Here is a 26976-nt window from a genome sequence, read left to right as displayed (position 1 = left end):
ACTGTTTAAATAGTCATGTCATATACTCCAATATTACTCTTTATTACAGAAGTTAAACACAAAAAAACTGTAAAAAACAAACAAAAACTAAATTGCTGCAAGACTATAAAAGCAACAATAATGCAACCAATTTTAATACAAATATTCATTATTGCAGTGATAGCATAGTGATACTAAAAAGATAAAATATTTGTATACTAACAAAGTAGGTACAAAATTGAGAATACAAACACTGACATATGCACAAAATAATATTCTGTATTTTTCTTTGACATATCTCTTTCATAGTTTTCTCACAAAAAGTAAATCATTATGAATACATGACTTTGAAAAGGACGTTAAACATCACAATTCGGCTTCCTCTGCTCATTTTGTTGAAAACAAAATCTTATAATTACTGGGACGTGGGAGCATTCCATCAGTGGAATGCTCCCAAGTTTAGCAATTATGATGTTTTATAATTAATCATCTCTCTAGGTTATATTCATAAATGACATCCACAGCAACAATTGGAATACAAAAAAAAACGCAATCTTGAGTAATGATCTTGTTAGGCAATTAGGAACAGGAAATCTTTCTCACTTGATTTCATCTCCTGTCATCCAAATTGTGCTTCTATGTAAAAGAGAACACCGTCAAAATATGTGAATGTTGCTTCAGGCCAGTTTTCTGAAACCTAAATGTGATTCAATACACATGCACTCTCAAGGATTAGAATAAAATTGATAATATTGTACATTAAACATTTGAGATACATCTAGTCTGATAATTATGTTGCTAAATTATCAAGTTTCCAAGATACATTTTTCCAAAAGTTTTTATTCGTTCAAATTGATGCAAACATTTGCATATAATTACTAAGTAAAACATGGAACTAGTTTTGGATAGTGCTGTTAGCAACAATTAGTATCAGTCTGATACTTGCACCATTAAAGCACAACTTAACCCATTTTCAACCCATCTTCATATAATTAATGTATATATATATAATGTATTTAATATTTATATTGTACCATTTTTCTCAACTCCATCTCAGAGTAGGGCTGTGGGCAGTTCAGAAACCAACCTACCACTGACATCATCGATGGGGAATCCAAGCCAATAGAAACTGCAGGTTTTTTATTCCTGGAAAGTTAGCATGCAATAAAAATCTAAATAAAAACATTTAAATCTTGTCCAAAAACCCTGTCCAACGATGACGTCACTGCTAGACGGGTTTCTGAAGTGTCTACAGCCCTCCTATGAGACACATACAGAGTGTGGGGCGGGGGTACCATATCATGAGCATTAGTGAGGACCAATTGTACGAAGATAGGTTGAAAATGGATGAAGTTGTCCTTTAATTTAGAATTCTATGCCTGGGCCGTGGCTCAGCGGTCCAGGCACCTTGGCTGGTAATCCAGGTTCGACTCCCTATCCTGACGACCTTCTCTCTCCCCATTTCCTGTCAGCCTACTGTCTGTCCCTCCATAGGGCGGCAGTGGCTCAGGGGTAGAGTGACCGGATGGAAACCGAAAGGTTCCCAGTTCGAACCCGGGCTCCCCCAGAGTTGGTGTCGAAGTGTCCTTGAGCAAGACACTGAACCCCTAATTGCTCCCGATGTGCAGGTTGGTGCCTTGTATGGTTTCCCCCGGCATTGGTGTGTGAATGTGTGTGTGAATGGGTGAATGTAATGCACAACCTCTGTAAAGCGCTATATAAATGCACCATTTACCATAAAAAATATAAAATAAAGGCGAAAGCCAAAAAAAAAAGAAGAACTTCTATAACCATGAAAAACATTGCCAAATGTACAAATACCAACCACCAAGAAAATGTGTGGTAGTAGGCCTACAGGCTACTAAACTGAAGCTCACAGAGAAATAAATATTTTATTTAAATATATTAAAAATATGTCGCTAGTCCACTTTCCATCTACTTGCAGTCATACAATTATCAATTAATCTGTTTTTGGTTAAATCAATTAGATTAAAAGTTTCCAGCTCCGCCAATTGTAATGAAAATGTACCGGTATGCGAGGTGTATTCTATTGTGAACTATGCAACTTTTAGTATCACCAACCAAAGCTTGACATTGCATAAAGGCAACAATATACTAAAATGTCAATGAAAACATCACTGGAACACAAACTAATATATTTAAATAAAGGAAAAGAAATGGAATGTTATGTCTGAAGAAATAAAAGGCATACTATTATTCACAATTAAACAATTATGTATCTTTGAGATCTATAGCATAAATATATTTAAAAAATCACACCCGTGTGTGAGGGGCGCTCTTATCATCGTACATCATCCATTCATTGTCAATGGGAATTTGTGTGTAGGACAAAATAGCTGATTTGCTCGTCTACATATGACGTAAATTATCCATTCATTGTCAATGGGAATTTTAAAACTTTGTGTAGGACAAAAATAGCCGATTTGCTCATCCACATATGTATGTAAATTCTCCATTCATTGTCAATGGCAATTTAATGTTTGTGTAAGATGAAAATCTACACTATAACTGAATATAGGAGGGGCTGGCGCCCCTCAATGAAAGGTTTTTGAGACACACACCACCCCCATAGCATAGCATGGCATGTTTACACAGTCGTTGAGGCCACTTACTTTATATCAGTGTTTATGATGTCAACCGTCCTAAACAGGTCTTATACAAAAGCAAAAGCACTTGGTTTATCTTGAATCTTAGTCAAATAGACGAAAAAAAGCGGTGCCTAATAGATCAAAAGGCAAAGAATCAAACCATTTATAACAATCTAATGAACAGGAAACTTGCACACATTCACACTTCTAATGCACGTGGGCCACTGGTTATATGACATAGAAGCAAGCAAATAGGATATACATTCAAAGTCTTTCTTTTGTAGGCTGAGGTGTGTTATGTTAAGATTAAGTATTGTCACTCGAGCAGCACAAATATTGTGTGTGATGCTCACAGGTTGGTGTGGCTTAGTGGGTATGACTCTGTTCGTGGCTCCAGAGACTGAAGGCTGTTTTGAAAGTCCTGTGACACTGCTTACACATGTACTGTCTCTTAAATGTCAAGGCAGAGAGAGGATATGCAGGAGAGGCATGGTAAATAAAGAAGCCTTCTGGTTCCTGAGGAGGGTCTGGATTCTCTACGCTGTTTGAACTTGAAAGAGGTCCGGGGCTGCTGTGTTGCCTTTCGACTTCAGCCCTCTTTATCCGAGTTACTGATGAGCTGCTAAGCTCTGAGCGCTTAGGCTGTTTAGCCACCGCTGCAGACACTGGCCCTGTTTGGGCTGGTTTAAGATGCACAGAGGTTTGTGGGGCATGATGTGTGGATATTTGTGTGGTCAGTGGGCCAGGATAGGCAGATACTTGTGTGGTCAGTGGGGCAGGAGGTGCAGATACTTGTGTGGTCAGTGGGGCAGGAGGTTCAGATATTTGTGTGTTCATTGGGGAAGGATGTGCAGATATTTGTGTGGTCATTGGGGAAGGATGTGCAGATATTTGTGTGGTCATTGGGGTAGTATGTGTGGTCATTGGGGTAGTATGTGGGGGTATTTGTGTGGTCATTGGGGTAGTATGTGGCGATATTTGTGTGGTCAGTGGGGTAGTATGTGCAGATATTTGTGGGGCAGAATGTGCAGACGTTTGTGTGGTCAGTGGTGGTGATGGAGATGGAGAGCTTGGGTGGTTGTCCAGTTCTCTGGCTGCGGCTTCATCAGCAACTGTCATGTGAGACTGGAAATGGCTCCAAAGGCGGAAGTTGGTCCTGAAGGCTTTGTGGCAAATTTGACAGATGAATGATTTGATGTGGCAGAGCAGCTCCTGATGCCGCTCCAGGTCTTTGTGAGAAGTGAAAATGTTTCCACATTTTTCACATGGCCACTCCATGCCCGGTTCATCAGGTTCGATTATGGCAGCCTCCGTGTTGTCACTCTCACACACAGGCTCCTCCATCAGTTCCTCCTTGACTACCAGTTTGCCAAGACGCTCCATACTTAGGTCATCAGGCACATAGGATGAAGAGTCTTCTGAATCGAACATGGGCTGCCCTAATGAGTCACTGTAGTTAATTTCATCTCTAGACCTTTCTGTTGCCATGGGCTCATTGTTGTACTGCCCCTCTTTGAGCATGTCGGATGCCTCTCCATTGTTCTCCTGTTGATGAAGATTCATCTCTTCAACAGTCATCACATTATGGTTGTGGACCTCTACCTGGTGACGCCATATGCTAAAGGAGGTCTTGAAGGTCCGCATACACTCCAGGCATGTCAGTTTCTTGTATTTGCAGTGTGCTTCATGGTCTTTCTTGACCTCCGGACTTGAAAATCGCAAATCACAGTATGGGCATACGGTTGCGTGTCGACAGCCCCTCTCATGGTTGCCCTGCTCAAAGAGTGAGGACACCTTCACGTTGCAAAGCCTACAGGAGTAAACGTCAGTATCTGTGTTGTTCTTCTGTTGAATGACCTCCTCCTGTTCCTGAAAGAAGGTACTGTCTCTTTCTGTCTCCTGCTCATCTTGTTCAGTCGGGTGTGTCCTCAAATGCTGTTTGTATTGAGACTGGAACAAAAATCCTTTCCCACAGTAAGGACATATGTAATTGGACCTTGACCTCTTCCTGGCGAGTGTAGGAGATTGCAAACCCTGCTTATTCCTCTTGAGTTTCCAAAGCAAGGCTTTCTTTATTTCTCTCTCTCGTACAATATCAATCATCTTCTTCTGAAACTTTTCATCCAGCATAGAGGAGCTGGAGGATGAGGCTGGATTCTGTAGCACACCATGTTGAGTTTGGCAGTGTGTCCACACTTTGAAGTTTGTATGAAAGCGCTTGTGGCAGATGTTGCAAGCGTATGGCTTGTCAGGATGGTGATACATGTTCACATGGCGATGCAGCCCGGTGCTGGTTTTGAATACTTTCAAACAATTCCAGCATTTAAAAATTTGGCTCAGTCTTGGCCCCCAACCATTATCATCGTTGTCCATGCTGGCATTCTGAGGTATTGAGTTTGACATGTCGTCATCAAGTGGGAGATGATGTTCAGTAAACCCCTTGGCCTTTTTCAATGGGAATCTTCTGTTGTCCTTCCGACCCTTTCTCTTCCCAAAGTGACCGAAGTCTGGTCTGGAGCCTGGGTCATAGTTTGTTTGAAAGTCATTGAAATTGACTGGCAAATTTTCTCCAACTGTGACTCGAACAATCTCCAACGGATCAGCAAGAGGGCTGCTGGGCTCGGTTTTCACATGAACTGCCCCTTCTACCTGAGTTTCATCTTCATCATACCTGCTGGGGTACTTTGCCCTGAGGACGAGCGGGGGTGTTTTTTTGGAACTGCAATTGTACTCTGTGGATTTTGACGCAGGTGACTTTGATGCCATTTTTACAACAGACTGCTCACGGTTTTGGAGTTCCTTGAGCTCCAGTGTGGGTGAGAAGACCGGAATAGGGCTGTCCATGGATAATGATCTGCGGAGCAGGCTTTTTACGAGTGGACCGCTCCTGTCAATGGTTTGACTTGGTTCACCTGTGCGGCCCTGAAAGGGTGTTTTGGTGTGATAGAGGGGTGTGTCCTCCTCCTCCTCTTTAGTGTCTACCTGTAACCTGGTGTGCTGTACTTCAGCATCACTGAAAGACACTGATGATGTGAGCTGTGGCCTCAATGACGTGCTATGTGATGATGTCTCTTTTAATATGGAGGTGTATGGATAGCTGGAGCTCCTTTCAGAATCTTCCCTTGTTTCATCTGGGTTTTTGACAATGGACTGAGAGTTGTTCCTCACTGCCTTATGCGAGTTGTATTCCAAGGGGGACTGGGTCACCTCTCTGGTCGAACAGGGTGATGACAACCCCTCAGATGTTTTCCTTTCCTGACGCACAATGACACTCCTTGTCTGACCATCACTCTCATCCTCCTCTGAGAAGGACAGCCTTTTTCTGGACACACAGTAGGACACATGAGGCCTTGTTGACACAATGTTGGTTAGGTAGGGGATCCCAAGGCTGTAGCCCAACTCTTGGATTGCTGCAAGGCTGCCTTTGTCCACGAAGAGTGAGGAGGTATAAATGTAATTCAGCATTATCTCAAAGGTGTCAGGCTCACAGAAGTCCAAGTGGACAACGTTGAGGGAGTTGGAATCCATCCGTGTGAACAGGGATAGGAAGTACTCACTACTGGCAGACAGAACACTCCTGTGTGCCTGATATCTCTGGTCTCCCACAACCACGACTGTATCACACATCTGGCCTCTGAGGCGCTGCTCGTTGAGAATTCCCAATACAGAGGGGGCATGGGAGGGATTACTAAAATGTACAAGGCTCTCCATCATGCCTGAAAGGGAAGACAAGAGATATGTATGAAAATTTGAATAACATGATATACAATTGAAAACTGATATACAAAATCAAACAACACAAAATCTTTGCAAGTTCTTGGTTTTGAGATATAAATATTATTTAGAACTTAAATAGACATCGGTGTGTGAGGGGGAGGAGGGGTTAGTGGGGGAGTGAGGTGTCTACACAGCACGAGAGTGTAACGGTGTCTTCAACCCCCATCCCCAGCACAGTTTTATAATGAAAACGCGAATTACACAATGCAATATATTAGTGATGCACCGAATATTCGTCCACAGAAAATATTCGGCAGAAAGAAATGCATTTTGGCCTATTCTGTTTTGGCCTGAATAGGCATAAAATATATCACTGAATAGTGTATGCAATTAATGCATTCAAAAGAGCAGAATAAATGATTTATGGTTATTATATAATAGTGATTATTATTTAATGGCCATAACCATTTATTTTGCCATAAATCAGGTAGCTTTTAGGTACGGCCATGACAGCTTTGGTAGGAAAAAAGATAATATAAATCATATTCGGATATTCGGCCAACTGTTTCCTATATTCGGTTTCGGCCAAGAATTTCCCTTTCGGTGCATCCCTACAATATATATTTCCCCGCCAAATCTCCTGGTTACATGTATCAATATCGTTCATGTGAAGTGGTTTGTTTGTACTTTGTTGAAATGGTGGAAGTCGCTATAGTGAGTCACACCACTATACCAATTGCTATGATGATGAATCAATGATGCTAGCTAGATCATCATAGCGATTCTGATTAGTGATGCACCGAATATTCGGACGCAGAAAACACAGAATAGTGTATGCATTCAAAAGAGCTGAATAAATGTTTTATGGACCCGTACTAGTGATTATTATTTAAGTTAAGTTTTGCCATAACCATTTATTTTGCCATAAATCAGGTAGGTTTAAGGTACGGCCATGACAGCAATGGTAGGAAAAAAGAATATATAATATTAATCATATTCGGATATTCGGCCAATTGTTTCCTATATTCGGTATTCGGCCAAGAACTTCCTATTACAATGAATAGCCGTGGACAAAGTAGTTCACATGAACGATGCTGTTAGAGGGGAATTTTACAAATAAAAGATAATTAATATGTTGAGAGAGTGAGCCTCTGCCTCCGCCACTTCCTCATTTCCGACTACGGGATGTACGATAGAAATTCATAATTTACAATGCCATATGTAGACATACAGCACAAATATCCATTGCGTACCTCCCAGCAGCAACAACAACCCATAGCCTGAAGTGACCTGACTCGGCCAATAAAATGACGGGGGGAGAGGGGGTGGAGCTAGATTTGAATCTGTTTAGAAACACTCACTTCTCAATCATCTCATTCCGGCCAATCACAATTTGCATCCTCACTTTTGTCTTCAATGTTTGTGTTTACGTAATGTTTGTGTTTACACAAACACTCAAAAGTGGCCATTCATTATCAATGGCATTCAATGTTTGTGTTTACACACACCCTCAAAGCTGGACATAGGAGGGGCTAGCTCCCCTCGAAAATATATAACCATTTTCACTTCAGGGAAATAAATACCAGTAGTTAATTGCGAACGCAGTGAGCCACTTACTATGACAGCAGGGGCTGAGTGTCTGTGTGTGTCACGCTGTGTGGTGTCACGCTGTTACACCACCGGCCCGCCACCAGAGGGCGCAGCTGTGGCACGCACGCACGCACGCACACACACACACACACACACACACACAGGGCGCAGCTGTAGCACACACACACACAACCACACACACACGAGCTGCGTTCGCTTCACGCGTTTGCGCGTCTTACTTGTGGATATACGAATGAGAATTCAGAATTATTTCACATTGTGTGTATGTGTGTGTGTGTGCGTCACACATGACTGTGTAATAGACTGGATAGTCTACTCTACCAGTAAGACGCCTGAGGGCGAGGTTGCGTGCACTGGCCATATATGGAGCGTGTCTTGAGTGTACAGGGTTTGATGAGGTCAGATCAACATATGGAATCAATGTCAGAACAGGTCAGCTCCATATATGGATATCTAAGAGTGGCAGCAGTGGCTGTGTCTTGAGTGTACAGGGTTTGATTAATTTTCGAGCCTGTTGAGAACTCTAACTTTGGCAGGCCCGTCTAGAGTTTAAATGGACAGGTATCAGTCAAAAGGGAGACATTGAAGAGGAAGGATCAACATATGGAATGTCAGAACAGGTTATGACATACCTGTCCTGTATATCCATATACTAATATTGATGACATCAGGGATCTTCTCCTTTACTCTCATTTACTATGATATGATCCTGATTTACTATCATCCCTGATGATGTCATAGTGATGTCACGACTGAGACCTGGGCACAATATATGGGGGCTTTCCTCATGTATAGGGATTTTCAGTGCCAAAAAACGCAAGACTTCATAGTTAACTGCCATCGTTAACTGTAATTGCGACCTTCGGACGCAATTACATCAGTCATAATAGACTTGCCAGTCATTTAGGCATCAGTTATGAAATCAGTTATGTATGACAGCCAAGTACTGGCATAAGTGGCATTGCACTACTGCACTAAGTAATCTGACAACAGGGACTGCACTACATGAGGTATATTTCACAAATCTCTGTCTGTATGCAACTATGTATGTGTCCGTGCCCAAATATGGAGTTCCACACAGCTCCAGACTAGCCTGCAAGCAATCTGATAATGGGTATGGCAATAGTCCACTATATGTATAATGTTTTACTCAAATATGGACGCAGAGTGGATCAGGCTTCTTTCTGCCTGATGGCCAAAGGGGAATTCCCTTTTAGGCTAGTGGTTAAGATGTTGACTTCCCACATGGGAGACCAGGGTTCGAATCTACAGTACTGTTGACAATATCACAACTGACGTCTTATAGATGACTGAGACTGACAACATTGACTGGCCTCAAATACTTTGTGCATTTTTCACCCTTTAGTGAGAACCCAGCCGACACCGAGTGCAGATAACAGTGTAACTAATGATATACTGTATTATATAGACAGACGCACACTACTGCTGTCATGAACTGGCCTCAAAGTACTCTATACTTCCTAACTACAAGCTGACTGACAACACGAGCCAGACAGACAGTGTGAGACTTATTTATTTCACCATAATTCTGGGTATGACACACACACTCACACACACACACACACACACACACACACACACACACACACACACGTTCTGACATGATCATTATAGTACGTGATGACGTCATAGAATGCCTGGTGTTATAGACTGGCCTCAAACAGTACCTGGAACCTTAACTGATCTATTAGCTGATAAATACATTCCAGGCAATCTGTTTGTGTATCTGTGTGTGTGTGTGTGTGTGTGTGAGAGAGACATAGGATCCAAAAGGAAGCACACACATCTCAGAAAACTCTACGTACAATGAGAAAGAAGGGTTGTCCGCACACCGTGTATCTGCTCCCAGGAAACTTTTATTCAATAACAACGTTTCGACCCTTCCGGGAAACTTTTATTAAATAACCACGTTTCGACCCTTCCGGGTCTTCCGGAAGGGTCGAAATGTTGTTATTTAATAAAAGTTTCCTGGGAGCAGATACACGGTGTGCGGACAACCCTTCTTTCTCATTGTGAGAGAGCAGGGACGTAGCTGACCATTTGGTTGCCCTACTCGTAGGATATTTGTACTGCCCCCCCTCCCGACGAGAGAGCTGCTATTCCTCATCCTCCTATTTTCGCTGTTTGTGAGGACGCACACATGGCCACTCGTTATTACGCGGCAGAGCCGCAGAGAAATTTGTTATTTTGAGGGTCGGCTTGGCACTTTTTGGCACTTTTTGTTGCCCCCCTCGGCGTGTTGCCCTACTCGCAGTGCGTATAGGTAGCGACGGCACTGTGAGAGAGACATACTGAGAAAACCTTTTCACATGGGAGCGTCAATAGGTGTGTGGACTCTTTTTATTCTTACATTGCTACTTTTTTGTTCAGTACTCTACTAGTAGGTTTTTAGATGTGCGTCTTTTGGTTGTTTGGCTGCTAGCACCTCCTATGCCCAGCTTTGTGCCCTATGTGTTTAACTTTGTACCACAGAAATGATTTGATTGGCTGAGCACGGAATGTGATGTATGATGATAAGAGCGCCCCTCACTTCACACGAGTGTGATTCTTCTATTCTGTGAGAGAGAGACATATACACGTTAAATCATCTCCATAATTGGGCATATTGAGTATCAATATGCCCAAATATGGAGATGACTGACTCACAGTACCAACGTGATAGACTGGCCTCCAAGTAGTAGACCTACCCTTCTGACAACGGGTACTGTACAGAGCAGATCTGCTGATGACTTCAAATCAATATCACCATTATTTCAAACGATTGCAATCAGTGTGAGCTTGTAGATCAGCTATTTTCACTATTTCTGCATGCCACAGTAAGAGTACACACATGACTGTTTTATAGAGCATCTTACAATGGTTATAAACACTTCTCATAATCGCTTATTGTAAGTTGAATTAATAATGAAACATAAAGTGCATATTATGGGGGGGGGGATTAAATTACATTTGGTGTTTGGTTTGAAACGTAAGGCATCCATGCAAACAGCTCAAAAAATCCCGACACAATTACATGGTTTCAAAATGCACTGACAGTGTTCAGTGGTGTCCGTTACTCTGGTAATTGGTTTGTTTGGATCATAGCAACTGGTTTGCTTATAACAGCGCACATGCGCACCGTGTTCTGTACTGTACTGCTGCCTGGGCATTACATCATGTTTGTATTGCGAAAATAGCAGGGTTTGTTGCTACAGACAGTGGCCGTTCATTCATTATTGTCTCTTCCGCAAAGAATACATGAAGCAGTCAGCACACATTAAAAGAACGAAAGCCTAGATCACACTTTCGCGAGGAAGTGAGATCAATCAGCATTAACGTTACATCGTTTGATCACCAGTGAGACGTGGCTTGCTTTATGTGTTGCATTCCCGGGAGGCGTTATTGAAACAGACTCGCATATCTGGATTGTCGAAAACGGAAAAAAAGAAGAAACAAAACGCCTAGACACATGTGTGTCATTATTAATAGAAGATAAAAGTTCTATGCGTCTCCTCGGTGGCCCCATGAATCAATGAAAACAACACTGTACCAAAACTCCGTGAACAACACAGACAGTGAGACAGACACGCCGTTAGCCCCGGTCGCTCCGGCCTGGCAGAGCCACAGACAGACACACGGGCGGCAGTAACGTTATAGAACAACGAGTTACGTCAGGGTATAAAAGCTTGTGCTAAACACTCCCACAACTATGTATCCGCCTGGTGAAGTCAATTCAAAGAAGTTGTGCGACCACCCGTCCCAAACTTACCTGAACGCGTAGGCTACGGCTGTGTGTTCCCACGGAGCAACAAGGCGAACACTTTTATTCACAATTGAGCTTAACGTGCGCTGGTCGTCGTCGTCATTCCATCCATCTTGAATTTGACGTCATCCCACTCTGGGGATGAGGTCATCGCAAGGAACGCTCGTCACGTGCACCGCGCTCTGATAGGCTGTGTGCAGACGGTGGGCCGGGCGTACAGGGTCTGGTTTAAAGGGGCAGGTCATGTTTTCAAATGTCAGGAGACTCAGGATTGCATCCTATATGACTGCATCTGGGGAAAAGTCAATGCAATTAATAATGATGTAATAAATAGCTATAATATAGCTATTTATTACATCATTATTAATTGGCTAATGGCTAATAATAGGCATATTATGCCTATTATTCTGTCTTATAATGTTTCTGTGGTTTTTAAAGATGGAGTGCTGTGATTTTTGTATTTTTTCCAGCTTTTCATGTGTTTATGTCATGAGGTGACAGTACTTCATTATAGACCCCTTGGTGTGGTTCTTATGGGCAATGATGTGTTCCCTTTGTATTTAGGGTTTCGTCCTGGAGGCTGAAACTTTGACAGTCAAACGTGCCAATGATATATATGACAGTGATATAGTGACATGATTGACATCACAATATCATCCCCTCCCCTACCCCCCCCCCCCCCCCCCCTTTATCTATATTAACAAGTGAGAACTTGTACCCAACACATGGCAAGAAACCCAAAGCCACAACAGCTACGTCGCTGTTGCAACACCCACAACACCATCTTACACACTACACCCACACACACTCACACGGCAGTGACGTCACACACTTACCTTCGCAGTGTTCGGGACCTATCTCCTCCTATCGCGCCCAACGCCAACACTCAACACCACCCGCCAAACACTGGTCATTGCAGTGCCACCAAAGATGCCTCCAGTCCACACTCACGGCGGCAATGCATTTGTTTACTACAAACATTATCGCCCCAAGCACCCACACCCCCGGAACACTGTTGCCCTTTCACCACGCTAAATTCGCCAGGTCTATGCAAGTGAGCACAAATTACATGTGAGAAAATTCATTCACAAGCCCACAAATGCCATTCAAATGCCATTCAACACAGACTACGACTCGCTTACAATTCTCCAACCTGGCAACTACTACCCCGTCTTTTAAGCCACTCCCCTGTGCTGCTCTGATCTCCGAGTCTCCCTGACAGTCCTGTCCGCAGGAGAAAAAAACAAGGAAGGAGAGGGATTCTCGCCTCACGATTTTGCTTATTCCTTCTACATCTCTGTATATAAAATATCGCTTACTCAGCGAATCTCTTAGTTACATCAACATTGTTCTTCCACAGTACTTGGTTTGTGCCAAACTATTACAATTACACCGTTCGAATTCGCCATTTCGCCTGCAGAGTACTTTTCATTGCGCACACACACACCCACACGCACACACACACACACACACACACACACACACACAGGAATAGCCATGCAGCCTATACACGGAGGCAGCGAGACAGGACGTTATAATCTTGAGTTTCATTAAATAACTGTCTTTCTCCGCACGCGCACGTGCGCACACAACATTATTCAAGTGAAATGCGTAACGCCAATATTGGGCTAATATAGGTAATAGGCTACCAATATGTGGGTAGCCTACAGGGATTTACCCACGGAATGAATATATATATAATCATCTATACCAGGGCTGCCCACACTTTTTTTTACTTCAGAGCTACTTTCAAAACGACCAGCTCATATACCCACCAAATAAAACTATCATCCCATTGGTTTTTATTTTTGGTATTTGACTTTGCTACTGATGATTGTACGCAACAACAAGTATTGCATTGTGTGTTTGAGCTGACAGGCCCTTTTTGATGTCAATCAATCAAGTCATCTCAGGTCATCTCAAGCGGCAGATGCAAAAATCGTTTTTTATATTAAAATTATATATATTTTTAGGGCCATGTCATGTGGTCTACCTGCAAAGCCTTTGTGATCTATACTGGTAGATCCTGATCTACCTTTTGGGCACCGCTTAACGTCAGATCAGCCGTTTTGTCGGTCAGCGCCAAAAATGCTCCCCGACAGCATAATCGGAGCAAATACCGGGCAGTGTGTATGAGCCATAACGTGTTGACTACACTAATAAGGACACATAATAATAACTAATAAGTAATAACCCATCCGTTACTACATGTGGAGTCAACTCCCGCAATTTCCTTCTTCCCATAGTGCGCGGCAACGTAACTCTGGGATGAGCGGTGAAATTCTAGTCATACAACAACAGCTGTGGGTGCAGCTTCAGTTCAGGTGGATCACCACCCACAATCTATGAACACCACCCACCAGGCAAACCAGGCATACGTAATGAACTGGTGCATGGGCTTGACCACATCAAAATGAAATTTTAACAAATACTGTACACGTAAAAAAAAAAATCTTCCTCATAGGTACCTGATGAATCTGATCATGCATGTTTTAGGGTTGAAAAACATCACAGCATGCCATCTTTAAAAATCACACTTGTGTGAAGTGAGGCGTGCTCTTACCATCATACATCGTCATGATGGTATGCCGGGATTTGAACAATACGTCAAGGATGCGACAAGGAAAAATAATATTTTGGACAAGTGCTATGTAAACATTCCAAATGCATATGTAGCCAAGATTAGGCCACCGATAGAGACCTCTGACCACAATGTTGTGTGCATGACCCCAGTCTATAAGTCCAAATTAAAAAGAGGGAAGCCAGAGAAGAAGGTAGACATGGACAGATGACAACAAGGAACAACTTGCAGCATGTCTGGACTGGACTGATTGGGACACGTTCAGAAATGGTTCATTAGATGAAATTACCACAGTTACAAATGATTATATTAATTTTTGTGTACAGCTGGTTGTTCCAACAAAGGAGATAAAAATCTATCCAAACAACAAATCATATGTGACAAAAGATATAAAAAATGTAATAAATGAAAGGAAAACAGCTTTCATAAACAAAGATTTTGGTGCACTTAAATTGGCAGATAAAAAGTTAAAAACGAAAATGAGGCAGGCAAAATTGGCACATAGACAGCGTCTGGAGGATGCGTTTAATGCCAATGATCACAAAAAGGCATGGGATACTATGAAATCTATGACAGGAATGTCAACCCCAATGAAACCTATTGTGACCGAAAATGAACTTGTCTTTTCCAATGACCTAAACACCTTTTTCGCCAGATTTGAATCATTGGACAATTCCTCAAAGTGTACTGAAATACTCAAGGCTGTAACACCTGCCCCCTCAGACAGAATTACCATCACTGAAGAGGATGTAAGGAAAGTGTTTCAGTGTACTAACATAAGGAAAGCTATGGGCCAGATGAATGCAGTGCTTTTCTCCTCAAACACTTTGCATCTGAGCTGGCTCCAATGTGGCAACCAATATTCCAAACCTCTGTAGACACACACAATTCCCCTGTCTTGGAAAACCTCACACATAAAACCACTACCCAAAATCCAATGTCCAAAAGAACATAAGGATTATAGACCCATAGCTCTCACTTCAGTGATTATGAAATCACTTGAAAGAATACTGTTACAAAATCTTGTCAGTATAACCAAAGACAAATTCGACCCCAGTCAGTTTGCCTATAAAAAGGGTTGCGGTACAGAGGATGCGGTTGTGACACTGGTCCACTTAATTACAAAACACCTAGATATTAGTCAAATAAGAATCATGCGAGAGTGCTATTCTTAGACTTTTCTTCAGCTTTCAACACAATACAGTCTGATATAGGCCTACTAGTGTCAAAAATGGTACAGTTGGAACTGAATCCACACTTTTCACTGGTATGCTTCTTTTCTTACTAACAGAGTACAGAGGGTGAAAGTGAACACAACCCTCTCATCAGCATTAACTACTAATGTTGGTGCTCCCCTGCAGGGTTGTGTGAGCTCAGTTGTACTTTGCACCCTCTATACTGACAGCTGTCGTATTGAGGAATGCCTGTCTGAATGTCCCACTGACACACCAGACCAATACATTCTAAAATACTCAGATGATACAGTTTTGATTTCTCTCCTAGATAGTTCCAGTGATCCTGGACTGCACCAACACAGAGTAAATAAGGTGGTTGAATGGAGTGATAACAACGCTCTCATCATTAACACAAAAAAGACAGAAGAGATCGATTGTTTTTGGTACACCACCAGAGATACACAGATCCCCCATTACTATTCATGGTGAACCGATCAACCAGGTATGTTCGTACAAATACCTAGGAGTAGTAATAGACCACCTATTGTTATGGAAAGATCAGATTGATTCAGTGTGTAAGAAAACAAAACAAAGAATCTACTTCCTTCGCCGTCTAAGATCCTTCAGTGCTAGTAGACGGATTCTTCTTTTGTTTTTCACTTCTGTTATTATGAGTGTTCTTCAGTACTGTAGTAGCCTACCACCTGGTATGGATGTTTGTCAGCAGCCCTAAAGTCACAAATAACTGCTGCAACAACTGAACATTTGTTCAAAGATTGTTGGACAACAACTTCAGAAACTTTATACATCCACATATGATAACAGCATCCTAAGGTTAGCAAGGAATATCACCTCTAATACTAAGCATGTGTTGTATGGAGAATATAGGTTGCTACCTTCAGGAAGGAGATATGGTGTACCAGCATACAATAAGGTCAGACTAAAGAGGTCCTTTGTCCACCAGTCGACCTTGAGGCTTAATCAGGAGATGTAGTAGCCACAGGATAATCTAAGCGGTGCATATTGCTCTTTATGTACGTAAATTGTCCTGTTCTTTGTGTTATGTATATGTGTTCTGCATACTTGGCTGCTGTGTCGCAAGACAGATTTCAGTGTGAACTGACAATAAAGTTCTATGCTATACTATACTGTTTGGGCAGTACACTATTAACTTGTTTAATTAAAGAGTGGCAATCGGACAATATTAGTGGGAGCGTGTGAAAGTACAAGCGCTGTGGTGAAGGAAGTGGTGCTGCGAAGAAAACCTGATGTGCATGGATCTGACAATGGGTATAATGAGATATAAGGTTGTACATTTGCTCAACAGGTGGTGTGTGTATTCCTTGACTTGCAATCTTGACTGTCTAGTAATAATAATTATAATATATCAAAATGATAATAAAGTTGACATTGACCTTGAGGAAAGCAGGAGGGCCCCAATTATTGACCTTTAATTGAAAATGAATTGACACATTGCCTTGCAAGAATCAGGAGTTGACAGTGATGTAGTATTTGGGGTAGAGCTGAAGTCAAGTCTAATAGGTCTGCCTCCCTTCATGCTTCGGTGCTTCAAAACATAATTAGTTTTCACAGATGACAGAAGCCACTTATAACTAGGCTCATTTCACAGCACATTAGAATAAAAGGGTAATCACACAGGTTTCTGTTTGAGTCAGAGACTTAAATGAGTTTAACATCAGGAAATACCATAAAGTCTATCATATAAATACATGCAATAAACCAGCATACGTGGAAAGCATGTATCCTTAGTGCTTTTCACCTAGGGAAATATATTTAACATCACAATGTACCTTAAGATCTGCTAAAGATGAATATCTCCTCAGCTAAATGTCACAATGACTTCATCTGCACTGCAATTATAATGAGATATTATATAATGAGAATGTGGAGAATGTCATGTACACAGTAAAGGTCTGAGTGCAAATAAACCTGACACTCGCACGGTTGTACTGTGCACCTGATGCTAATAGCCTATACACAGACAGTACAGAGATCCTAACAAGCACTGCCATGGTTACACTTATGGAAACCAAGTCTTCAGGGAGAGTTATTGCAACTCATCCCTGCTCAGGTCTTGTACCTCCTCTCATGTCACAAACATGATTACCACCGCTGACACAGCCATGACTCAAATTGTAACTTCCTGTTGCCAAACATAGGCCCTCTGTTCTATAATAATTTGACTTTTATGAAATGTTCAAAGAAAATACAATGCACATTATTTATTATGTAGCTTGTAGATCAACTATTTTCGGGAAAGATTAGCTGTAGAGGGAGAAGTTTTTTTTGGGCGGGGGGGGGGGCTCGTATAGACCCCTAAGTATACTTTTTAAGTGGTTAAAATTCTCTGGAAAAACAAAAACACACACATACCTGCAGTGTGATTTTATATTAGACAATGTATTGAGCTCTACATACTTTCGTACATCTGATCTAAAGTACCTATACAGGCTTCTTCATTGCCTTATCCTCCCGCTGCTATGAGACAGTGGTCCTGCATGTGGGGCTGTTGGCATACTGTATCTAGGGGGGGAGGAGAATGAGAACACCACAGAGGATTCAGCAGGTACATACTGTGTATAGTTACCAAAACCTCAAGCAGGAATATGAAACTGTACAATGTGAACATACAATACACTCTCTGTGGCTGTGGTCCTTTTGGACCTCTGTAGAGGTCTCAACATTCAATTCGAAGGTAGGCTTCTGGATTTAAACCACCACCAGAAGTCGTCCAATTCCAAAAGCAAGGAGATAAGGCTCCTAAGGCAAGGAGAGCTGCCAAGAAACCACCTTCCATTTTACACAGAGCTTCTGACTGGGAGATGCAAGTGGACCTGAAAAAGAAGCTTGTTTTTCCAGAAGAGGTGGCTGTGACTTCTCTCAGACCAGACATGATCCTACTATCCAGGACCACAAAAACCATCTTGGTAGCAGAACTAACAGTGCCCTGGGAGGACAGACTAGGCATCTCTCACCAATTGAAGAAAGCCAAGTACCAGGATTTGATTGATGAGGCTCTTATCAAAGGATGGCACGCATCCCTATTCCCCATCGAAGTTGGCTGCCGTGGTTTCCCAGCAACATCAGTGCGCTACTTCTTGCAGAAGATCGGGTTGGATCCCAAGCAACTGAAGAAAGCCACTGTAGCCGAGACCACATCAAGATGGATATGGCTGAAGAGAGCCCACAGTTGGAACCCTGCAGGATCCTAGCCCCACTGACAACCAGTCAAGAAGCAGAAGGTATGCGGCCAGGTTCAGACATGGCTCAGGGAGTAGGACGCCCCTGCCATGCATAGTCCCGAGTCCAGCTGCAGGGAGCGGCAGGGAGACGTCCATCCGGAGATGTTCTGGGATGAAAGGGGCGAAACATCAAGGAAGGATGGCTCCCAGCTGATGACCCTGACAGCTGGTACTCGCAATGCTCAGATCATCCATCCACGAGGATTACCAAAGAGGAGGAACTTGCAACACCTGTAAGTAGCTCTAGCAGATTCTGCTTGTAGCAAAGCATCTTCAATGTTTACTTCACCTGACATGTGGATAATTAGAATTAGATATTGACGTCTATGATGTATTGCTTATCTTGCTTTTCACATGTTTCATATTCATTTAGTTTAAGCTAATGTCTTCATGGATTAGTTATATGTGGTTGTCCTGGAAGACATGTGAAGTCACACTTTATAAAATGATCTCTCTGACTGAGTACAAGAGCTTAAAAGATGCTGTGATGGCTTTGAGCAAGTCAGCAGCTACTGTGCACGATGTGAGTGGTGATATTTGTTTTAATAACAGAATAGTATAACACAGAGCCATATGTGTATTATTTATATTTTTTATATGGTATGAATGATATACAGCCAATCACAGTAGTGATTAGCATGGTGACAAGAATACCAAATCGAAACCCATGGGACTGTACTCCTACCAACATTTCTGGGATAACCGTTGCCTGCATTATGTCTTTTGAAAAAGCTCTAAACAGAAGTATGGAGTTCACTGCGAAGCCAGGGTCATGCTCCAACATTGAACGTTTGCCGCCCAGTTACGAAGACTGTGAGTCTGATATAGACTGTCCAGGATGGCAGAAATGTTGCCAGAAATCAGGCGTCTCTCACTGTTATGACCCTTCAAGTTAGTATCCATTGAAATTTGCTATCATGGTCTTTTTTTCCTCCTTGGGCCAAACTAAATGTGATCCCTGATATAATTTTCAGGATTGTCGTACTATTCAAGGAATGGTGAATGGCGCTACAATGTGACAGTTACAGTGAAGGCAGACTTCCAGCAACTTTTAATGGAGCGAGGGCTTTTTAACCACTCACGATTACTGCACGCAATGGTATACTACCACTAAAAAATAATAGTCTTAGACCTAATAAATAATAATATGATGACGACGATAATGATACTAGGGCACAGATGCTATGAAAATATTATCTGTCCTTATGCTGTTCCTCTATGAATATCAGCTGACCGGAGCAGTGGACTCTTCTGGTGTCTCCGTTCACTACATCAGCTCATGGCCTGTGGATCACTTCAGAACTGCCTCCTCATTCCTGATTCAATCTAATGGCACACTTTCACAGTCCAACACCACATCAAAGTTGCGTTTTCTCCTCAAAGAATTATATCTCTAATGGTGGAAGGTGAGGTGATGGTTTGATTAATATAGATTGTTCCATACTGTTAGCCTCTGTAGATATCATGGTCCTTTTTTAGAGACAGAGAGATTTTGTAGCTGTTTTTGACTCATGTTGCAGTGAACGGGTTCAGGAAAAATGACTCAGTCACACCACAGTGTCAGTTTCCCACTGCCACCATGTCTTTTTTTTTACAGTCCTCTGTGATGCATTTCCTGTAACAGTGGAAACGAATCATCATTGCACAATGCACATTTAGGTTTTCATACACCTATTTTCGATATACTGGCCTCTTTTTCATCACTGGCTATACTGTTCCACTTTCAGGCCTCTTGAATCTCCATTATAGTACAAGAGCAACTGTGCATTTGTCACTGCTACCCATGAGGCTTTGGACCCCTTTAGGTCTTCCCCTTCCATTCCATTGACACTTTCAAAGCCAAACCAAGCCATTTTTCAATTTATTATACATCTGTCTTAAAGCCATGTACTTTATATATTTTAATGCAATTACCTTTCAATTTTAACTTTTATTTATTGTAATTTTAATTGTTGTATTAATTGGCTTAATTGGGTTCTTCATTGTGCTAGCCTGGTAAACCACTCCGGTCGCGGAAATCGCATTCCACGACCAGGGTGTGGTTTAAGCAATCAGCAGCAGCACTTCAACTGTAGTTTGTTATGTGCTCTGGTCTATAGTAATATGATGTGTGTTATAAAATTATTGATATAGATAATTGATGGTGTCCTAACTTTTAATGCAGATGTGGATGAGTGTGCAGTCAGTAGTCTGTGTAACTGCTCCCCTCAAGCCGCTTGTAACAACACAGAGGGGGCTCCTACTACTGCACCTGTCTGCAAGGATACATGGACGCCGATCCAAACCACAATGGAGCACAATGTCAAGGTCAAATTGTGTGCCTGTGTGTGTGTGTGTGTGTGTGTGTGTGTGTGTGTGTGTGTGCTTGCGTGCGTGCGTGCGTGCATATTTTTTACAATCTTTATGGTGACCAAAAGTCACCACGAGGATAGTAAAACTAGTGTAGTATAGTATTAGACATTAGCCTACAGAAGTTAAATAAAATATAAAGGCTGGCAAAGCTTGTTGAATGCCAAAGACATTTTATTACACATGTTTTTCACAACCTGGCATTCTCAAAACTGCACACACAAAACTGAAAACCACACACGCAAAATGCTAAACACTGACTCTCCTTTTCCATGATGACTCTTTGCCATCAAATCTCTTAACTGTTCCCAAAATGGAACTTGTGTTTTCATTTGGTACACACAGCCATATTTTCAAATGACACACACATACCATTCATTGAGTACACACAACTAAGCATTGGCTACACACTACCAAGCATTTACAGCACAATGAAGTGAAAAATGTAAAACACAATATAGAAATGGAACACACGACAATGACTCTGGAGAATGAGCCATTTCTCCTTTTGTAAAATGACTCCATGTAGGCCTACTTTTTCATAGTCAAACATAAAACCACACAAATATGCAGCCGAAAATATGTTTTATTTATTTTTTATTTATTTTTTACTGTAAACCAGCCTGCTCAAAGCCGGCTCTGTGGGTTCCGTTCATATACCTTCTACCTCCAAGCTGAAAATAACTCCTCAGTAGGATTCAGGAAAGGAGAATAAGGTGTAAGGAATAGAACAGAAAAATGTTCTAATGATGCCAGCAACTTTGTAGTGGCTGAGATTGGGTTGGACCCTCTGGCTCATGGTCAAACCATGATTGAGAAAATGGTCAACCACAGTTGCCCGAATCTCATTAGGTATGACCGTTCTCCTTCTTCTTTCTCCTCTTCCTCTTCCTCCTCTTCGTCTCCCTCCTCCTCCTCCTTGTCCTTCTCTCCCTCCTCCTCCTTCTCTCTGTCCATCTACTCCTCTACCTCCTCGTCCACCTCTCACTCTTACCCCTCTCCTTCTCTGGTTGTCGATCTCTTCAAGGTTCTCCATTGTTCACCCAACAAAACAGAGGCTCTCAAGTCACTTTTATGCTGCAGTCCTGATTGCAAATTGCTCGCCAGATCTGAATGTTTAGAGATTTGACTATTTGTGTGTTGTAGGTTGATGCTTTGAGATTTTATGTGAGAAGTGTGTGCAACAACTGAACATTGTGTGTAGTGTTTGGATAACAAGGTAATGTGTAATTGACATCAGAGTGTAAAGAAGGAAAGTCAGAGTCTAATGCAGATAAAGGAGTGTGATGTATTGCAAATTGTGTCAAGCGATTAGGTACATGAAGTGACGGTTGTGCAAATTGAGCAAATCGATTTTTGTGTGTTAACAATCGTGAAAAACTGTAAAGGAACATTCCGTTAACTCCCAGATCTTCTGACGAAGATAATCGAAACATTGTTTCGTTAATAACATTTCTTCGTAGCATTTAGCAAAAATTGCAAGCCTTCAGTTGTGAACAGTTGTGAACAGAAATGTGACACATAGCCAAGTTGCCCTTAACTAGTACGATAGATACACAGTACACTCACCCCTTTTTCCTTGCCTAAGATAATGACATGAACTTTGATCTTTCTCTTTTCACTGTAAATGATGGTAAGTAGAAGATTACTGTTGACATAGAACATTTCTGTGAGTCATTCTGGTTCATGGTTTTCAAAGGTTTTCATATCAAGGACCCATAAATGTATGTATTTGGCCACGGACCCTCGTTTGAAAAGCATTTGTGCCATAAGAGAAGATTTGTGTTAGATAGCTGACACCGTGTGTCATCACAACCCGTTGTTGATGTTATATTAACTCTTTGCTGGGGCCCCTGAACCCCCCGAAAGATCACTGGGGGTCAATGGAACTCACTTTGAGAACCACTGTTCTGTTTGGAAACTTATAGTCAAATTTAAATGTATAGCCAACTAACAGTAATGAAATGTATAATATTTATTGACTTGCTTCAGCTGTTTTCACGTTAATTGTAATTTTTAGATTTGACCTCTAGGAATACCACCTTCACCACATGTTTATGACATTATATATTGTTGCAGATTCCATAGAAGATGGATTGAATACTCTCCATGTGGTGGGGTTCTGCATTCTGGGAGCAAGTTTAGCTCTCTGCTTTATTGGTGGTTTAATTTGCTTCAACTACCAAAGGAACCGTGTTGGACACTACAATTTCAATCTCAATCCCAGAAAAGACAATAACTTATCTTACATTGACTTTAATACTAATACTTAGGACTGCAAATGCACTGAATGAAATGTAACAAGGACATTATAAAAAGAAAATAGGTTCAATGGGCTACCGATAGACTGTGTAGTAACAATGAACTTATAATATGGAGAGCATGTTTTCCATGTGTTGCTGCTATTAACATACAACTTGGTGGGATGTTGTCAAGAAGAGCACAAACATTTTATAAACAGCATATTAAATCTCCATTATAAGGTCAGCACTGTATTCCCTGGTTGACTATAAAGACTGCATGTGTAAGTTGTTTGTAAGAAGTGTACTAACACTATTTCTTCTACTTCTTATGAGCACAATTAAGTCTTATGGCAAATATGTATTGATTTACTAATCAGTAAAACAATGGTATGCAGTGTCTACATGTAAACATTCATCTTTAAGAGAAATAAATAAACCAAAGATCCAGAAAAAATACTATGCATTTGCTGCACACATATACATCCACTACAATTAAGCTACATTTTAACTTGAAATGAAACCAGTTTTTGGCATAACATGGAGCAAAGCTTCGAAAAGCAGTAAAACAAAGATAGAATTAAAAACAAGACATAATAGCTCAAGACATACAAGTTTGCATATCAATACAATACACTATAAACTAGAAAAAGTGCCCTTCTGGGCACAGGTCTCCACCAGGATAGGAATGTAGGACATTGCAGCTTGCCTTCATCTGGTGGTTGGATAAAAGGGCAACAAAAGTAAACTAGGGAGTTGGCATACAAAGTTATCCACAGATCCGTGCAGTTAGAGGTAAAAACACTTTTCGGCCAGTTATAGCGCCACCTTGAGGCTGAGTTGAAATTGTTCATGTGGCATTTCTTCCTCGGCCTAGTGGGAATGTGCGTGCAGAATTTCACGGAAATCACGCGATGTGTTCATGATTTGCAGCATTTTGTTTGAAACTGAGCACTCCTGTGAACTTTGGAAGCCAATCTTAACCAATCAGGATGGAGTCTGAGAAATCTGAAAGACCCGTTTCGTTGAATGGCTCTAGAGAGACTGTGTACCAATTTGCGCGATGTTTGGACAAAATCTGTAGGTGTACTGTGCAAAAACTTGTTTTGCACAAAGCGGCCTCCTGGTGGCGCTATAACAGGCCGTTCTGGAAAGTTTGGGGCAGAGGTTCATCGTTGGCATCCAGGGAGTGTGTGTGCAAAATTTGGCATCGACCGGGTTAACGGTGGCCGAGATTAGCTGCTCACCGACACACACACGGACGGACACACGGACGGACGGACGGAGTGCAAAACATACTCTCCCCCCATGCCTTCGGCCTGGTGGAGACAATAACAATAGGCCTATAGCCTACAATAGCACAGTGAGTCACAGACTGGGGGGTCCGGGGAACCCATGCAGTACCTACCTGTCAGTTGCTGCAGGTGTCCGGGGACCCCCCAGTAGGCCTACCTACCTGTCAGTTGCTGGTGTGCGGGGACCCCCGTTAGGCTACTGGCTGGGGGTCCCAGAGATAGAAATGCCACTAAATGGGGGTCCGCAGTCTAATGCATGTCAAACTAGCCCTAACCTAACCATAACCTCACAAAAACAAGCAGTCCGTGTTGTAGGAAAATTACCAACGGGGTTCGAACCGGCAAATTAAGAGGCTAAGACTAAGTCAGATGACTAGTCCAGTACACCACCAAGGACACTGCCAAGTTAGAGATCGGGCTCTGTATTGTGTATTTAAGTTGTGACGTCAGCCACTTCCGGATTCTATTCCAGGAAGTTCCACGTCATATATTTTCTCTCGCGGGCGTGGCCTCACCCCGGAAGGAAGTGACGGCCGGCACCCTTAAATACGGAAGAGACGCGTGGAGCCGAGTTTGGTCAGTGTTTGTTTGGAAGTGCCACGTCACCATCGGAGCAGGTATGTTATTTACTACTTAACGCTGTTGTTGTTTTTGTGTTCAAACGTTTATCACCTATGAAATTACTTGTTATGATGTTTATATATGATGTTTCTACAAAATTGTAAAGCAGTGTTTCAGTAGCTGAATGGTTAACGTCGACGGTTTATAAACACCGGGCCTGAGTTCACTTCCCCGTCGAGGACCGAGAGTGTTTTTCTACCAAACAAACACAATTGCTTTTGCGTCGAGGTCCACGGACCACCATGTTACATAAATAGACACAATGGTGGTCAGTGGCTCAGATACTGAATGGACCTCTACTAGATGCAAAAACTTTTGTAAGAAGAAAACACACTCTCAGTCCTGGACGGGGAGTAGCCCGTGACCAACGTTACATTAACGTTGACAGTACCCACTCGTCTACCGGAACACGGCTTTGAAGAGTAGTATTCACATATATAAACACAACAAGTAACTTCAAAAGTGAACATGTTTGAGCCACGGACTACCATTTCACATTAATAGACTCTCACAATGGTGGTCAGTGGCTCAAATGCTGAATAAATAATCGACTAGAGGTGAATAGAGTATTGTTTGGTATGTAAAAGGACAAACATTGTGAAAATTGTCGGGAAGCAACAAACATTCTTTGAAATTGGAGGGAAACGATTTCGGGCACTCATGTTAACAAAGCTCAGTCACTAACCACTATGGCTATGCTACAATCAGCATTATATAATTGTAGCGCCGGCCGCAGCTAGAATATGCAGGCTTTAGACTCTCTTTATAAGGATAGATGACAAGGAGTTTATCATTGGAACGCCACCGGTCGCTCCGTTTATTATAAATCCCCACAACAACTGATGATCACAGCCAACACTGGCGCATCACAACACTGCGTCATCAAAGCACGCCAGCCTTCAGGCAAAAGCAAACGATCCTCGAGCCTACATAATCAAAGGATCAAAAGTAGCAATCTTCTACATTCTCTAATTGTGTAGTTTTTTGGAAATTAAGCAGATGCTTAACAACAATTGAACTATTGAGAGTGTAAAGATCTACTATTGGGGTCCATTTGGTTACCTAAATTAAATTGCTCTGTATTGTGACAGTAATCATTGCTATAGAGTGTGTTCAGTAACAGTGTTAAATAGCTCTATAGTGTGACAGTAATCATTGCTATAGTGTGTTCAGTAACAGTGTTAAATAGATATTGTGACAGTAATCATTGCTATATTGTGTTAAATAGCTCTATATTGTGACAGTAATCATTGCTATAGTGTTTGTTCAGTAACAGAGGTCTCCCGGTCTCTCCAGCTTTTTGTTAAACAGAAAAAGCATTGTCTGAAACTGCAATTTTATCCAATCAGGAACGCAGTCAGGATACAGATTAAACAAGTGGAATTGTAATGACTGTAACAGACAAAATTAGAACTGGAACATTATAAGCTCATAAATAGCTACTTTCTCCTGATTGGCTGAAAATGTGTCACCTACCTGATTTTTTTAAATATCGTCACCTTATTAAACTAATTGCCTTCAAGGTTTTCAGGAAACACAAAAAACTGTGCCAAATGTAGAATAGGCCTATATTATATTTCTAAAATTATTTCAATTCCAAAAAATATGAAAAAATATGACTTGACATACAAATAAAGGTGTATGTCAATCATGTAACATGTAAGGATAAAATGACTTAGGCCAATATCTGAACATGCCATTTTAACTTAGGCAATTATAAACGTTATTTAGGCCAAATTACTTCTGCAGTAAGTGACTTAGGCAAAAAAATAT

The 26976-nt window shown here is 41.7% G+C and overlaps 2 protein-coding genes across 2 annotated transcripts in view; both read right to left on the bottom strand.

Moving 5' to 3' along the window:
* Positions 1–26976, bottom strand: part of thap12a (THAP domain containing 12a) — a 403705-nt gene that overhangs the window by 19825 nt on the left and 356904 nt on the right. The window lies entirely within an intron of this gene.
* zbtb21 (zinc finger and BTB domain containing 21) lies at positions 114–11803 on the bottom strand. The gene is made up of 2 exons (XM_083783615.1): positions 11686–11803; positions 114–6304 (listed from the first exon to the last, which is right to left on the bottom strand). The coding sequence occupies exon 2, from the start codon at positions 6300–6302 to the stop codon at positions 2955–2957; it is 3348 nt and encodes a 1115-aa protein (XP_083639741.1). The 5' UTR covers positions 6303–6304; positions 11686–11803; the 3' UTR covers positions 114–2954.

The sequence above is a fragment of the Protomyctophum parallelum genome (genome assembly GCF_964188405.1).
Source record: "Protomyctophum parallelum genome assembly, chromosome: 1".
NCBI classification, from domain to species: Eukaryota; Metazoa; Chordata; class Actinopteri; order Myctophiformes; family Myctophidae; genus Protomyctophum; species Protomyctophum parallelum.
The sequence above is the reverse complement of the archived record's forward strand: the minus strand, read 5'-3'. Positions and strand labels throughout refer to the sequence as shown.

What these genes read in the sequence shown, in the direction of transcription:
- zbtb21 (XM_083783615.1), bottom strand. Translation starts at nt 6,302, where the DNA reads ATGATGGAGAGCCTTGTACATTTTAGTAATCCCTCCCATGCCCCCTCT.